At 37.0% G+C, this 15966-nt stretch overlaps 1 protein-coding gene across 2 annotated transcripts in view; it reads left to right on the top strand.

Annotated features, from left to right (window-relative positions):
- The window catches only part of VMP1 (vacuole membrane protein 1), a 124307-nt gene that overhangs the window by 93805 nt on the left and 14536 nt on the right, over nucleotides 1-15966 (top strand). For both annotated transcript variants that reach the window (XM_014856968.3, XM_070482873.1), the window contains 3 exons: nucleotides 746-826; nucleotides 4414-4530; nucleotides 9965-10026. In XM_014856968.3, coding sequence (XP_014712454.1) covers nucleotides 746-826; nucleotides 4414-4530; nucleotides 9965-10026 — 260 coding nt within the window. The remainder of the gene's footprint in view (nucleotides 1-745; nucleotides 827-4413; nucleotides 4531-9964; nucleotides 10027-15966) is intronic.

Below are 15966 nucleotides of genomic sequence, written 5' to 3'. Positions count from 1 at the left end.
GAAAATCATGAAAATAAAATAGCCAACCAAATGCATGTTTCAGCATAGGAGGTGGCCTAGTGAGATGAAAAGTGCACTGATTTCAGAATCTGAAGAATCTGCTCTGTACCCCAGGATTATTGAAAAGCTCAAGTAAATGTTTGTGAAAACATTTTACGAAACTAGCACAAGCTGTACAGATGTAGAATGTTATTTTGCTTTTTGGGATAATGAATGCTTAGTTATTGCCACATAACTGGGTTGTTTTGGTGTTTTTTTTTTCATCTTCTGGCTAGTGACTAGCAGAGGTGTCTTCATTGGCTGTCTTGGAAAATCCTATGATTTCCTACCCCAATATTAATCAGGGAATAAATCTGGCAAGTTGTGGAAGGAAAGATAAAGAGATAGATGTGCTAGGCCAATATTTCCAAAAGAATGAGTTGGTTCATGACTAGTTTACAGCATTTAGTTCATCCCTAGATAATCCAGAGAGAATCCAAAAAATAAAGTAAGAATGTCCTGGCTTATTCTTGAAAGATGGTAAAAGTTTATCTTTAAGGATGTAATTAATGTTCTGTCAAGATTTTATTTGCATGTTTTCCAGTGCACCCTTCTGTGATTTTTTTTTTAAATCATTTATCTTATTCATTAAATGGATCAATGCTCTCAGACTGTGGGACATTTAATATTATAAACTCTATAAAAAGCCATCTTTCCTTCTTTCTTGTACTTTTCATTAATGTTTTGATATCCTCCTTTTATGCAGGACTTTGCCTCCCGGGCTAAACTGGCGGTTCAAAACCTAGTACAGAAAGTTGGATTTTTCGGAATTTTGGCCTGTGCTTCAGTAAGTGAATTGTATTAAAAGTGAGAAATTCCAATAAATGGTAGATTTATATTTTGATCCAGTTTGTTTTTAAAGATACATGCCTGAATGAACAAAAATGCTATCACTTTTAATGGGTATGTAATTTTATTAATCTTTCATCTTATGCATCAGATGAATTATTTTCTGTTGGATAGGTTCATATCTTGTTTATTGACTTTTAAGTATTTCATCATTCCATGATGACTTCAGACCTAAATGGCTTGATTCAATAAGAACAAAAGAGACAAAATCTGTCCTTCCCATGAAGAATTTATAATGAAGTGCATTTAACCAAATAACAATGACTTCATTCTTTTCAGAGTTACAGATAGGCAGTCTTTTTCCAGTTTCAAGCATTAGTTATAAGGAAGAATTCGTATAAAACCTGTCTTAAGTGACATTAACACCTAGCTAGGTAAGTGAAACATCTGTGGCAAAATTAAGGACATCTTTGGCTACAGTGAACTAAGAAGTCATTTATGTCAAAAACTTCGTTAATTTCTCAAATTGCAGATTTGTGAAACTCACGTTCCTTGGTGAGTTAGTGTTTATGCCAGTTCTTTTCTAATATAATAGACTTATATTTGAAATGGAGCATTTTGATCAAAGTTTTCTTTGGTAGCCTGTACACAATTGTTGTTAGTTCACTGGTAGATTTGGCCAGAATAACTAGGTGCACCTAGTTAGACATGATAAAAAAGCTGCAATTATAAGGAAAATTCACAAGATTATTGTCCACTGACACAGAGCTACTTTATCCATTATGTACTAGAACATGAATACATACATCTTTGAGTACTCCCTTTCCCCTCATTTCTAATGTGATGTCAACATTCTAGAGATATTCTGAAATATGCATGTGCTGAATTAGTGTCTTTTAACCCTGACAATGCTAGAAATTTTCATAATTAACCTTATTGATCCCAACTATTTGAGCAATAGATATGTTGTAGTGTGATATATACTGGAAAGAGAATTGGCTTTGGAGCCCGGCTTACTTAGGTTCCTAAACCAGTTTTGCCTCTTATTAGCTCTGTAACCTCAATCGAGTTACTCTCTTTGAGCTCTAGTTTTCTAATTTTTAAAATGGGGCAATAAGACGCTCATTGCAAAGGCTGATGGGTTAAAGGTAATACATGTGGACTAACACAGTGCCTACAACATCAATGCTCAGCCGTTCTTTATTGTTATTCATTAGCTTTGTATCAACCATTGAATGCTTGGAATAAAGACTTGAAAGGTATATTCCCTTTCCTTCAAGGTCCTGAAGTCTAGTGAGGAAGACAGTTGAAATATAATGAGAGTAAAAAAGGTACTGTGGAAGCCCAGCAGAATGGGATTAAGCTGAGAGGCCTAATGGATACTAATGTCCTTAGCTTAGAGGCTAAGAGAACAAGTGTGGAAGCCACATTGCCTGGGTTGAAACTCTGCTCTGCTGCCATTTATACTGAACAAATTGCTTAACCTATCTGTCTCATTTTTCTTATCTGTAAAATGGGTATAATGATATCGTATAGCATTTTGAGGGGGATTGAGTTAATGATGTAGAAACCTTAGCAAAGTATCTAACAAGTGAAAGCATTCAATAAAAGTTAGCTTTCATTATTCCTGAGGAAAGAACAAGTACCTTTGATTTATTAAAGCAGAAATTATTTATTCTTTGGCACTCATCTATGCCTGTATCCTAACTGCTAAAAGTCCACTTTCTACACTATCTGGTCTTCTTTATATTTGACTAGGAATAGTCAATATTTAACACAAATTGATATGTCAATTTGGGCCTATGGGAACTTTTTTCTAGGAAATTTTTAATACTTACATTTCTATATACGTGATTTAAGGTAAAATATATAAACTAAAATACACAAAACTAGTTGAGGGAAAAATCTCAAGGCTACTTAATAGTTTTTTTAATTCTAATCTTCTTTTCTGTGTATGTAGTTAGCACTTTAAAAAAAGAGTACATAACATGCACATGTAACAGCAAATTCATCGAGTGTGCTCTTCTGAGAGTATCCGACATATGTATGCAGAGGTGTCCAGCATGTCAACATATTCTAATTTTTAGCTACTCTGATTTACGTATCTTATACACTCTAATTTCTATTTCAACGTGAAGTGGAGCCCGATAATAAAAGAAAACAATTAAAATTGTAATTCATGGAGTTTTGAGGGTCACATGAGAAAATATAAGAAATGACGGATGTAAGCCTGTGCAAATGATGTTGTTATTACATGGTTGTAAGACAGATGAAATTGCATAAAGCATTTGAATTTGGATGAGAAAAACAAGACTGAGTTACTGAATCTAATTCTTTTGTTACTAACAAAAGAATCCTTGAATTCTAATTTAGTCATAGCATTGTTTTTAAAAGAACACGTGACAAATATTTTTTAAACAACTAAGCTTTTCTTTGACAATTCGAAAACAAAATCACATAAATCAATTGGTTTATAAATGGTTTGACCAATAGCTACAAGGATAGAGTACTTGTATGGGGGAAAAATGGACGACGTGCTCAAAAACAGCTTGTAGTTTTTTTGCATTTTTATATGAAATTGTCTTCTAGCATTCTTGAAATGTGGGGATGTTTGGAAAAGGTATTTGTTGTGAATCACTTCTTTGTCTGAGATAGCATTCAAAACATCTGAATCTGAGCTCTCACTTTCCACACTTGATTTTCTAAAATATATCTCATTGCTCCATGGCCTTGGGTTCTCGTAAAATAAAATACAAATAATGAAATTTTTTTATGTTGAGAAATAAAAGTATATTCACCTATAAATGTATTTGAGAATGTACAAGAATGTTTGCTATAGATATGAGCACTTTCTAGATAAAGTTCTTACTTCAGGCTAAAGATTTTAGAACGCTAGTAATTACTGAAATAATGAAGGGTTTTTCTTCATTTATACCTTACCTTAGAAAACAGCTACCAAGTGGCCAAGTATCTACTGAATGGGATTAAATTCCTGTGGATCCATTGGCTTTATCCACTTCTAATGTGATGGGAAAAGTATATTAAGGGGGCATTAGACATAAGTAATATAAGGAAAAGGACAGTTGAGTTTGCTTTGAACAGATTGAACAACAGCCTGACATGAATATGAGACCCTAACTTACAGACACATTAGAATACTTGCCTAGGGGCTGGCCTGGTGGGGCGGTGGTTAAGTGCACACGTTCCACTTCGCTGGCCAGGGGTTCACCAGTTCAGATCCCGGGTGCGGACATGGTACCTCTTGGCACGCCATGCTGTAGTAGGCGTCCCGCATGTAAAGTAGAGGAAGATGGGCACGGATGTTAGCTCAGGGCTAGTCTTCCTCAGAAAAAAAGAGGAGGATTGGCAGCGGTTAGCTCAGGGCTAATCTTCCTCAAAAAAAAAAAAAAAAAAAAAACTTGCCTAAACTTCTGAACAGTCTAGTACTGATCAGGGAGCTCATAGCTCTCATTGCAGTGTAAGCAAGGCTTAAAGTGGAATTCTACATACCTATAGGGGGTAAAATTAAACTGTTCTTCAGATTATATATGAAGTCCCATTTTAATTAATTTATTTATTTTACAGATTCCAAATCCTCTATTTGATCTGGCTGGAATAACATGTGGACACTTTCTTGTACCTTTTTGGACTTTCTTTGGTGCAACCCTGATTGGAAAAGCAATAATTAAAATGCACATCCAGGTAATTATACCTTCTGATTCCCTGCTTAATGATAGTGAGCCTATTAAAAGGCACTGAAACATATTTCCCTTGCTCGTTCCAAAGCGAATTGTTAAGATTTTGGTTCTGCTTCTTTTGACTGGTAGTTTGCTTAGGTATTCAATCATGGAACATCATTTGGAACGTACTAAATTTGGGGCAGGTTTTTCCTGTCCCTGCTGGAAAATTGTGCCCTTTTGTTATTTTTTCCTTGTTTTCTTTCTTTCCTTCTTTCTTCCTCTCTTCCTCTCTTTATTTATTTCACTTTTTGCCTTGTAAAACTGTTTGTTTAAGACTTTTATCAACAAAAGGAGTGTTCCTGTACAGGAAAATGTACATCATTTTCATATTCCAAAACTGTTATATCTTTACTGACCATGAGCCGAGACAGTATCGCGTTTCACTAATTCTACTTTTCTTTCACACACTCTATATAATACTTCCTCTCAAGGCACCAATCTATTTTACAGAAAAGCAGCCAGATGTTAGTGTGGGAGAGAATGGGGAAGAAGAGGGGTCTCTGAAGAGGCGAAGAGATGTGGGTTGTGGTTAGAGAAGTGAGAAACTGCTAGTCTTCAGAGCCACTGTTAACAAAATCTTTAGGATAGGTATGTGTGTGTGTATATGAATAGAGGAGAGAAAAGAGGCTAAGAACTTAAATGAGGGGAAATGGATATGTGCTTCTAGGACTGTGATATGAATTGTTTCCTTCTAAGGGCAAAGCTCACTAGAATAAAATAAAATTAACCTGGAAAGGATTTCTTAATCAGTGAGGTTTGCAACAAAGAGGCATTCACCAAAGGAAAGGCAAGAACAGTGAGTAATGTCTATGCCCTGGTATGATTCCTTAATAATTAAAAGCATGTCTATCCCCCAAGTTTCTTTGTAATGCTTTTCTACCTCCAGTTCTTAGAAGAGAAAGAAACAGGAAAACTTCAGCTGCTTCTATGTGTCCAGTTTCTTTCTTTCTTTTTTTTAAATTTTTTTGGTGAGGAAGATTGGCCCTGAGCTAACATCTGCTGCCAATCCTCCTCTTTTTGCTGAGGAAGATTGACCCTGAGCTAACATCCATGCCCAGCTTCCTCTACTTTATATGTGGGATGCCTGCCACAGCATGGCTTGGCAAGTGGTGCTTGGGTCTGCCAGGATCCAAACTGGCGAACCCCGGGCCGGCAAGGAAGAACGTGCAAACTTAACCACTGTGCCCCCAGGCTGGCCCTGATGGTTTTTTCTTTAATCTTTTCTAGTTCTTTCTAGGGGAAGAAGGAATCTATCATTTAGCTTTTTGGAGTCCTTTGAAAGTATTAATATCTAAGGAAAAATAACAGATTATTTTAATGCCCTTTGTAACAGCAACTTCTCTGGGAATCCATAAACTTTATGAATCCTGCTTTAAAGATTTTATTTTTCCTTTTTCTCCCCAAAGCCCCCCGGTACATAGTTGTGTATTTTTAGTTGTGGGTCCTTCTAGTTGTGGCATGTGGGATTCCATCTCAGCGTGGCCTGATAAGTGGTGCCATGTCCGAGCCCAGGATCCAAACTGGCGAAACCCTGGGCCGCCAAAGCGGAACGCACGAACTTAACCACTCAGCCGCAGGGCCAGCCCCTGAATCCTGCTTTATGTAGTAACTTTCTATAAATTACAGTAAAATTTGTTGTGCTAAAAGTACTGCACAGTGATAAAGTATGCAATTTATTAGACCTTTCATTACAGAATATTCAAAAATATTATATTTTTTAAACATTCTCAGTGGATTTTTTCAAGTTATAATAATGATTAGTTTTTTTATATAGTATTTCACACTCAAAGCACTTAGTGTATGTCGTCTGATTTAATTATTATAATCCTAGGATAGAGAAGGTACTACTCCCATTTTGTACTTGTCAAACTTAGGGAGGTTAATAAGTGATAGCTGCCTAAGAGAGTAAGTGACAGCTGGGATCTGAACCCATCTTTCAGCTTCAAGCTACTTCTTTCCATTTTTTTGCATTGCCTTCTTAACTATTAATTACTTAGATGATTAAGGAAACTGAATTGTTTAATGCTTGCTGTTTATCAGTACCTGTGCCAAGCAGTTCACATTGCTTATCTCAGAACAATCCTGTGAGATGGTTATTATCTATATTTCATAGATAGGGGAACTGAATGTTAGAGAAGATAAAATACATGCCTAAGACCCTGGAATTCAAACCAAGCTCTATATAGCCAAAGCTTATTCCCTGTATCTGTGTGGAAGAAAAAAGAAAGCTGAAATCCATCTATGTTTCTAAAAGGAAAGAATCTGAGTTCCTTCACTAAACTGAGACCATGGGATATGTTTGCTATGTTCCATTGTATCAGAGGGACATACTTTCTAAAGGCATGTCACTTGATGTACATCCAGATCTAGCTCAGGGCCACAAACATTTTTCCTTCCTTGGGTAAGCAATATTAGTGAGTAATATAAACATTTTAACTATTTCTGAAATAACAGGGGAAACCCCACACACAGATTTTTTTCTGTAATCTAATGGTAAATCTGTCTCCTCTTCTAGTTCTCTTTTCTTTTTCCTCAGCTTTAAAACTAGACAACCTTTTTTGATAAATATTTTTATTGATAGCTTTCTATTAAACTTAACCTAAAGATTTCAAATCAGCGCACCTAATAATGTTAGATCAAGATTTCCCTTCCACTGGACAAGTTCAAGTCCTCTGCCTGTAAAAGGACCCTTAGAAACATTGCCTTCCTCCCAAATAATGAAGAAAATGAGAAATCAACATACTCATGTATAATATTTCATGTACCATATAATTTACTTATCCTGTGTCTTGTTTATTGCCTCTCTATCTTCCCATCCACCACCACACACACACATACAGAAATGTAACCTCCCTGAGGACAGAGAGATTTGTCTCTTGGCTCACTGAGGTATTCTAGTGCCAAGAACAGCATCTGGCATGTAGTAGGCACTCAGTAAATATTTAATAAATGAATCTAAGATTCTTCTTTCGTTGAAGGAAAGATAGTTTCTTTGTTCATTCTGGCACCATTAGTTCCCTGCACCCATATCTTCTGTTCTTCCTAGCCTACCCTTTACCTTGTTTGCTCTGTGCACATGGTCGAGTGAGCTGGCTGGTGGTCTGCGCCTTTTGTTTACTTGGTAGAATCCCCACTCAGACCTCCATCTTGAATGATTCTAAGACATATGTTCTTAAATGTCTGACACATTTATGTCTTGCCCAGCACAGTGAATTTTCAAGCTGTTACATATGAAAGGAAAGTCCTTTGTTTTCAAGCAATGAAATTGTGCAATTATCTGGGCATTGGCTTATTTTGAATGTTAGGAAATGATGGTGGGGAAAGCTCATGGTGGCGAAATCACTGAGAGGCAAAACCATTAGCTGTTTCTTGGTAAAGATTTATAGCTCCAATTAACTGGCTTTTAGTATGGATACTAGCAAGACCCCCATATATTAATGTTTTTCTCCCTAAATGATCTGTAATCATTGTCTTATTAGCTTCATACACCATTTGTGTAACATTATTCATAAAATCGTCATCCATCTTGTAACTGTTTGACATCTAAATGTGCTTACTTTTTTCATGAGATAGGTATGTATCTTTTTTAAACTAATAGATGCATAAACAAACACCGAAAAGGACTATGAACTTTTTTTACCCCAGTCTTATTTCCTTACACAAAACCAACTGTGCAGCTGCAAATGTCTCTGTTAACACTAGGACATTGATTAAGAAAAGGTTTTTGCCTAATTAGTCTTCTACGTGAATATAAGCTTGAGATTCGTAATGGGTGAATAAGAAGACTATTGTCATCTGGTTACATAGGCTAAAGTTATTATTTAACAAACAATAACAAAGCACTAAAGAGCTTGTTATCAGGAATTTGGAGAGAGAATCTAGAATTACTTATATTAATTCAGAGAAGTATTATCAATCCTTTAAGCTAAACTTTCGTAGCATTTTTTTTTTTTTTAAGATTGGCACCTGAGCTAACAACTGTTGCCAATCTTTTTCTTCTTCTTCTTCTTCTTCTTCTTCCCCCCAAAGTCTTCCAGTACCTAATTGTATATTCTAGTTGTGCCGCCTCAGCATGGCCTGATGAGCGGTGCCATGTCCGCGCCCAGGATCTGAACTGGCGAAACCCTGGGCCGCCAAAGGGGAACATGTGAACTTAACCACTCAGCCACGGGGCCAGCCTCTCATATTATCTTCTTAAATCTCTAATTAATCATACTTATGTGCCTTTTGCTTTCTCTGAACTTCTGTAACACATTGTTTTTACCACTAATGGCATTTACAGTTTTATCTTTTTATCTATATATTTTTTTGGTACTCAACCATCTTTCTTCCATGTATTGAAAAACTTGTAAATTTCTTTAGGGCATTGAAGAAATATCTTTGCCATATTTGTGTTCTCTGAAAACTCTTAATAATGCCTTGTATTATCCATAGTAAGTACTTTTTGTAACATTCGTTGAATTGAATTGAGAATGTTTGCTACCTGTTGGCCATAAAGGCATCTCTACTTGTAAGTAAGGGAAGGAATCAACATTTTTAATTAATGGAGACGATCACAATAACACCAAATTGAAAATGACCCAGGTCCGGGGTCAGCTCAGTGGCGCAGTGGTTAAGTGCACACGTTCCGCTTCTCAGCCGCCTAGGGTTCGCTGGTTCGGATCCTGGGTGCAGACACGGTACCTCTTGGCATGCCATGCTGTGGCAGCCGTCCCACATCTAAAGGAGAGGAAGATGGGCATGGATGTTAGCTCAGAGCCAGTCTTCCTCAGCAAAAAGAGGAGGATTGGCAGTAGTTAGCTCAGGGCTAATCTTCCTCAAAAAAAAAAAAAAAAAAGACCCAGGTCTGATAAAAGTCCTCAATAACTGTTGATGCCTTTGCTTATACCCTAAGCCTGAAAGTTCAGGCTTATTCAGGATCTGAGAATGGAACTTTCATGATACTTCTATAAAAAACTCTCCATGAAGGACTTACAGTCCTTGCAAGATCCTCTGGAATACATTTAGCCCAGACCCCTGTCATCAGGCTGATCGGCATTAATTGCAGTGGTGGGGGCTATATGGGAACCCATGACTTCAGTTGCATACACCATTCTAAGATACATGGAACATGTGGAATGCCCACCCAGTCTTGGGTTTCATGACTCATATTTTCCCCTCAGACGTAGCCATGTGTCCTAGTAAGACTAGAACTGTGCTTAAGGAAAAATATCTTTAAAATAGAAAGTAGGTAGCATTTTTCAGTCAAATGGTGTTTTTTATTTTTATTTTTTAATAATTTTAAAAATTGTGTTTAGGGGCAACACCTCCTCCTTTAGACCATTATCAGAGTTGTGGCTTTATATTGGTTTTTTTGATGAGAGAAATATTTATTTTAACTGGCGTTTTCTTTACAGAAAATCTTCGTTATAATAACATTCAGCAAACACATAGTGGAGCAGATGGTGGCCTTCATTGGGTGAGTAATTCTTTAAGGACTAATATTAATGTCATCACTGTTTGAAGGGGAGGAAATGTGTAAGACTTTATTGGGATAGAATTTTTGTGATAGCTCTATTTTTTGAGAAGGAAAAATCTTTTGCCCTGTTATTAAATTGAAAAAGACCTTCTTACCCTACAGTAGGGAAGGATGAAGCTCAGGTTATCCTTGTTTATTTATTTATTTATTTTTAAGATTTTATTTTTCCTTTTTCTCCCCAAAGTCCCCCGGTACATAGTTGTGTATTTTTAGTTGTGGGTCCTTCCAGTCGTGGCATGTGGGACGCTGCCTCAGCATGACCTGATGAGTGGCGCCATGTCCGCGCCCAGGATCTGAACCGGTGAAACCCTGGGCCGCTGAAGCAGAGTGTGCGTACTTAACCACTTGGCCACGGGGCCGGCGCTTATCCTTGTTTATTTTTAAATCAAACATATATCAAGTCATATAATTCTTGATTTAAAAGAACCTTTGGAGTTTGAGACTGTTGCCCCTCCAAAGAAATTCTTTTTATATGAAAGACGGGTGTGTCATCACAGTTTAATGGTGCTTTTGCACAATGCTATGACTTTTAGCTAGAATTGGACGCCAGATACACAGTTGCATTTAATCTAAATACAAATCTTACATAAAATATTAATATTCCATCAAATAAGGCATGATAAGATGGTATAATATTACCAAAATATGTCACTTATGAGCCTATTATTTCACTAAAGAAAAATCAGGCCATTTCAAAAGGCTAAACTAACCAAAGCTTTTATTTTTGTGTTTAAAGAAGTGAGTAAGACCAGATTTAAGATATACTTTAAATGATAATGTCACAAATTTGTGGAGTTCATATTGATAAAACAGTAAAAAAAAGACTCATTTTGTTTGGTTAATCAAATTAACTGTCAACTGGAATGTGAATACTGTCAGATATTAAATAAAACTTTTTTTAATGTATGATTTTTTTTATCCAGTGTTTACAGATGAGAGGTTTTCCTGTCATTTAATAAATAGTATAACTGCCTAATGGTAGCAAAGTGTTAAGTTGCAGTGCCCTGTATGTAGTTTTAACATAAATCTTTATCTTTCTTTTTTTATTTATTTTTTATTTTTATTTATTTATTTTTTTTTTTTGAGGAAGAATAGTCCTGAGCTAACATCCATGCCCATCTTCCTCAACTTTTTATATGTGGGACACCTATGACAGCATGGCTTGCCAAGCGGTGCCATGTCCACACCCGGGATCCGAACCAGGAAACCCCAGGCCGCCAAAGCGGAATGTGTGAACTTAACCGCTTTGCCACCAGGCCAGCCCCATGAATCTTTATCTTAAAAGCCATTTATAAAAGAAAAGATTTATGAAAATTTTTGCTATTTAAAAAAAATTGCCACTTAGAGGTGAGTTCATGAGTATTAGTTTTATTATTTAAACCATACATTATGTATTATACTTAATCTTTTCTGTATATGATATGTTTTATAATAAAATAGTTTTTTTTAATATTTTCTATTGAAGTTTTAATGTAATAATTGAGGAAAACTATATTCTTGAGAATATACTCAGTGGAGCCAATCATTGGTTTTATCACTTCCTAAACTTCTGATTATAAATGTGGATTGTTGCTTGCGCATTCAAATTTAATTACTCAAGTTTTTTGTTGCCTGAATCCTTACAAATTAAGTGGTTTATAAATTCCCATACATCATATTCAAAAAGAAGGAAGGAATCTTCTTGTCCCTTATTTTTCTTATACAAAGAAGACATTTTATCTGTTCTTAGAGATTACTGTTCCACTTTGAGAGAGTTCTGAAGGACGTATAGTTACCTACCTCTCAAACCCACACATTGTGGGAGTGACTGTGCATGCAACACCCTACATTCTTCCTTTCTCTTTTTCCCATACCGAATGTTTATGGAAGGAAGTTTTTCCGGCTACTTCTGCATCCTCACCACTCCCACCTTCTATTTCCCCAGCCTTTGGAGTTTCTAAGAATTTAGATTAGTTAGCTGCCTATCTTATCCACCCACATCTAGCTTCATTCCCTTCCAATCTGTTTGCCATGCTGCAGTTAGTAACTTTAAAAATCTTAATCTGAGCATGTCACCAGCACTGCCCTCATCCCCCAGATCCCCCTCTTCTTGAAACTCTACTTTTTTTCCCCTTTGTTCTTTTTTTCCTTTTTCTTCTTCTTCTTCCTTTTCTTCTCCTCCCCAAAGCCCCCCGTACCTAGTTCTATATTCTAGTTGTGGGTCCTTCTAGTTGTGGCATGTGGGATGCCGCCTCAGCATGGCCTGATGAGCAGTGCCATGTCCGCGCCCAGGATCCGAACCAGCGAAACCCTGGGCCACCGAAGCGGAACGCACAAGTTTAACCACTCAGCCACGGGCTGGCCCTTTCCCTTTTATTCTTAAGATAATGCTAAAACTCTTTAATATGGTCTATAAAGCTTTGTATGACCTCTCTTTAGTTTTCTCTGCCTGAGTCTCCTACCACTGTCTTTGCTCATGCTTTTCTCTTTGTCTGCTTCATGGTTTCTCAACCTTGGCCCTATTGACATTTAGGTCAGATAGTTCTTTGTTGTGGGGGAATGTCCTATGCATTTTAAGAGATTTAGCTGAATCCTTGTCCTCTACTCACTATATACCAGTAGTATTTCCCAGTCGTGACAATCAAAAATGTCCCCAGACATTGCCAAATGTCTCATGGCAAGTAAACCCCTACTATCACCACCAACCCCATTGAGAACCACTGGCCTAGATAATGTACTCTAGATTTCAGCTATTGCATTCACAAAATGCCTTCCCTGACAAGGTCAAATACCCTTTCCTAGAGAACTCAGTTCACAGGAGCATGTACTATAAGCACTGACAGTTGTGTTTTTACGTTGATGTTAGAGGGTATATGATTGTTGTCCTTCTGCCACTAACTTCGGTAGCTTCTCACTGGCAGAGACCATGCCTCTGTTTGTTCACTATTGTGTCCGTAGCACCTGGCATTTTGATTGACACATAGCAGGTGCTCGATAAATATCTGGTGAATAAATGAACACATGGTGTCCAAATAAATATCTGGCCTGTAAAAAATTAGCAAATCATTTGTATAGCCCAGATTCTTCTGTTTCTCTGGCCTTTGGAGTTCCTAAGGAGTTATGTTGCTTATCTACGGTAAATAAAGATAAAAATGTCTTTCAAGCTTAGGCCAACATACTAAAGTTAGAATTTCTTTTGTTTTGCAAAATCAGTAGTTTCTTCCCTTTAGTATCTCCTCTAGCACAGACCCTCAAAAAAATCCAGTGATCCTTTCTTCTTAAAGATGGTTTTGCATAAAATTATTCTCAGATATTCAAGACCTACTGGATTCTGATTTTTATTGAATTAGATGGGTGGTGTCATATTTTTTTAAACTGTTTTCAAGAGACAGATGTTGGAATGTCCTAACGTCTTCATCTTTTCCCAACACTGTCCACAGGGATTACTTCATCAACTTCTTTTCTAGATAATATATTAAATAGTATAAATAATCAGACTGGGCAGGTGATAATAATTCTTTATTACCAGATGCCAATTGGTATCTTTTTCATCTTTGTTAAGTAATATCTTGTAATCAGATTCTCCAGTTGAGTTTGACATGATTTGTTTTCCTGCATTTCGAAATAGGAAATGGCTTTTTTTTGGTGAGGAAGATTGTCCCTGAGCTAAAATCTGTGCCAGTCTTCCTCTATTTTGTATGTGGGACGCCGCCATAGCGTGGCTTGATGAGCGCTGTGTAGGTCTGCACCCGGGATCCAAACCCACAAACCCTGGGCCACAGAAGCAGAGCACACAAACTTAACCACTACGCCTCTGGGCCAGCCCCAGGAAATGCTTTTATATACAAGTGTTCAAATGATAATTAATAAATAGACTTGTCAAACATAGGTTGACAGTTAAGTCAAACAAGGAGGATGAATTTTTAGTAGACCGAAATTTATTTCATATCATAATTAATAGCTTAGCAGTTTATTTCAGAAAAGGGAAGGAGAACAGTCAAACTGACTCCTATACCCGTTGTTGAGTTGAACTGAAAATACTGCCTGTGGCCTGCTGTAGAAACATTCTCTTTGATTGTTAGTTTTCCCTCTTCACACTGCTAAAACTGGGAATGGTATAGCAAATCATCAAACTAAACTAATAAAGTTTGGAATACAGGTTTCTGAAGGATATTTAAAACCATGTGCCCACAATTAAGGGAGTGATGAATTGCCATGGTAGAGAAAATAAAATAAAAAAAAGACCAAAACAAATCAGCAGCAGTTCAAATTTAAATAAAATTATGAGATACTAAGGCAAGGAAGAATGAAAAATGAATCCAAGAGTAAGGACAGCTAGGGAATAGAATATGAAAGAGCATACTGGCTTTGGACAAAACAAATCTAAGTTTGAATATGAATTCAGCAGCAGGCCAGTTAGTTGACTTCTCTGTGTGTCCACGGCTAGTTGCTGTTCTTTCAAACAATGTATTTTTTTGAGTAGCATTTCTTCTTCATTTCAGAAGACCACTGATACAACCTTTCCAATTTTTCAGTCAAAATGTGAAATGTCCTGCATCAAAAATATTTTACAGTTTAGCCCTGTATCAAAATATTTTACAGTTTAGTTGACACATACTCATATCAGTGAATTAACATTCCAGGCATGTGGATTTTTAAATGCCTTTTGTCTCAATTTTTATGTTGCCTGTGTTCTCAAAGTCTCATTTTCCAAAGTTTCTACTGACTGTAGATGGAAAGGTAGACTGCTAGGTGACTATTTTGTGTGCTCTCCGGGAAGACTGAGAGAAGACCTCCTTCTCATTAAAGAAAGTACCCATTTCTTTACTCTCTGATCAGTAAAATGCCTTTAACCAGGACAAAGGTTTTCATCAAAGATTATACAAATAATTCTTGTTTTTGTTTTTGTTTTTGTTTTTGAGGAAGATTAGCCCTGCACTAACTACTGCCAGTCCTCCTCTTTTTGCTGAGGAAGACTGGCCCTGAGCTAACATCCATGCCCATCTTCCTCTACTTTATACATGGGACGCCTACCACAGCATGGCTTTTGCCAAGCGGTGCCATGTCCGCATCCAGAATCCGAACCGGTGAACCCCGGGCCACCGAGAAGCGGAATGTGTGCACTTAACTGCTGCGCCACCGGGCCGGCCCCTGAACAATGCTTCTATGAGCATTTCTTAGTGTAAGATCAGTGAACACATAAAAAGAGCCTAAGAGTATAGTGAAAGGGACAACACAGAAGAGGGAAAGGTGAATAAAAGAGAGATTAGACAAGCAAGATAACCCTAAGTTTTGATAACTTAGTTCTGATAAGATAGTTTAGTTTTTTCTAGGGCCAGATTTGGGCAAATTCTCACCATAGGTATGCCTATGGCTTGCCAGGCCAGGATGCTCACCGCCTCCCAGGTGGCAGGGAAGGAGTTAGTGTTGACCATTACATCTCCAGTGGTGAGGTTTCATATTAATTTTATACAGATTTGAATGCTCTACTGATGACTAAAGGAAATATCCCTTCCCCAAAGGGCTTCTAGTCTCAATGTAACTATGGAGTGGCCCAGCTGAATATGATCCCCTAAGTATGCCTTTAGCCTGTGGTATTTTTAGTACAGTATGTCATTATGTGACAGTCCTCACGTCCCAGAGAGACCGTAAGCCTTACCTCCAAAATTTACTGTGATTTTAAGAGTAAATATTTCCCCTCCCTCAACCAGGAATAATTAGTAGATTTATTTTTTGGACTGTTCTGGAAAGTAATCACCAGTGTCATTAGGTTTAGGGAATGGTATCTCTAATATCTATTCCTAGATCAAAGTGTTTGTTTAGTTATATTTGGAAATCTGAACAAATGTAATGAATCAGTTATATATTCTGAGAGAGGTTAGAATACAGATAATAGCCTTG

Source organism: Equus asinus, chromosome 13, assembly GCF_041296235.1.
Source record: "Equus asinus isolate D_3611 breed Donkey chromosome 13, EquAss-T2T_v2, whole genome shotgun sequence".
In the NCBI taxonomy this organism is placed as follows: domain Eukaryota; kingdom Metazoa; phylum Chordata; class Mammalia; order Perissodactyla; family Equidae; genus Equus; species Equus asinus.
Note: the sequence above shows the minus strand (reverse complement) of the source record. Positions and strands in the feature narration are given on the sequence as shown.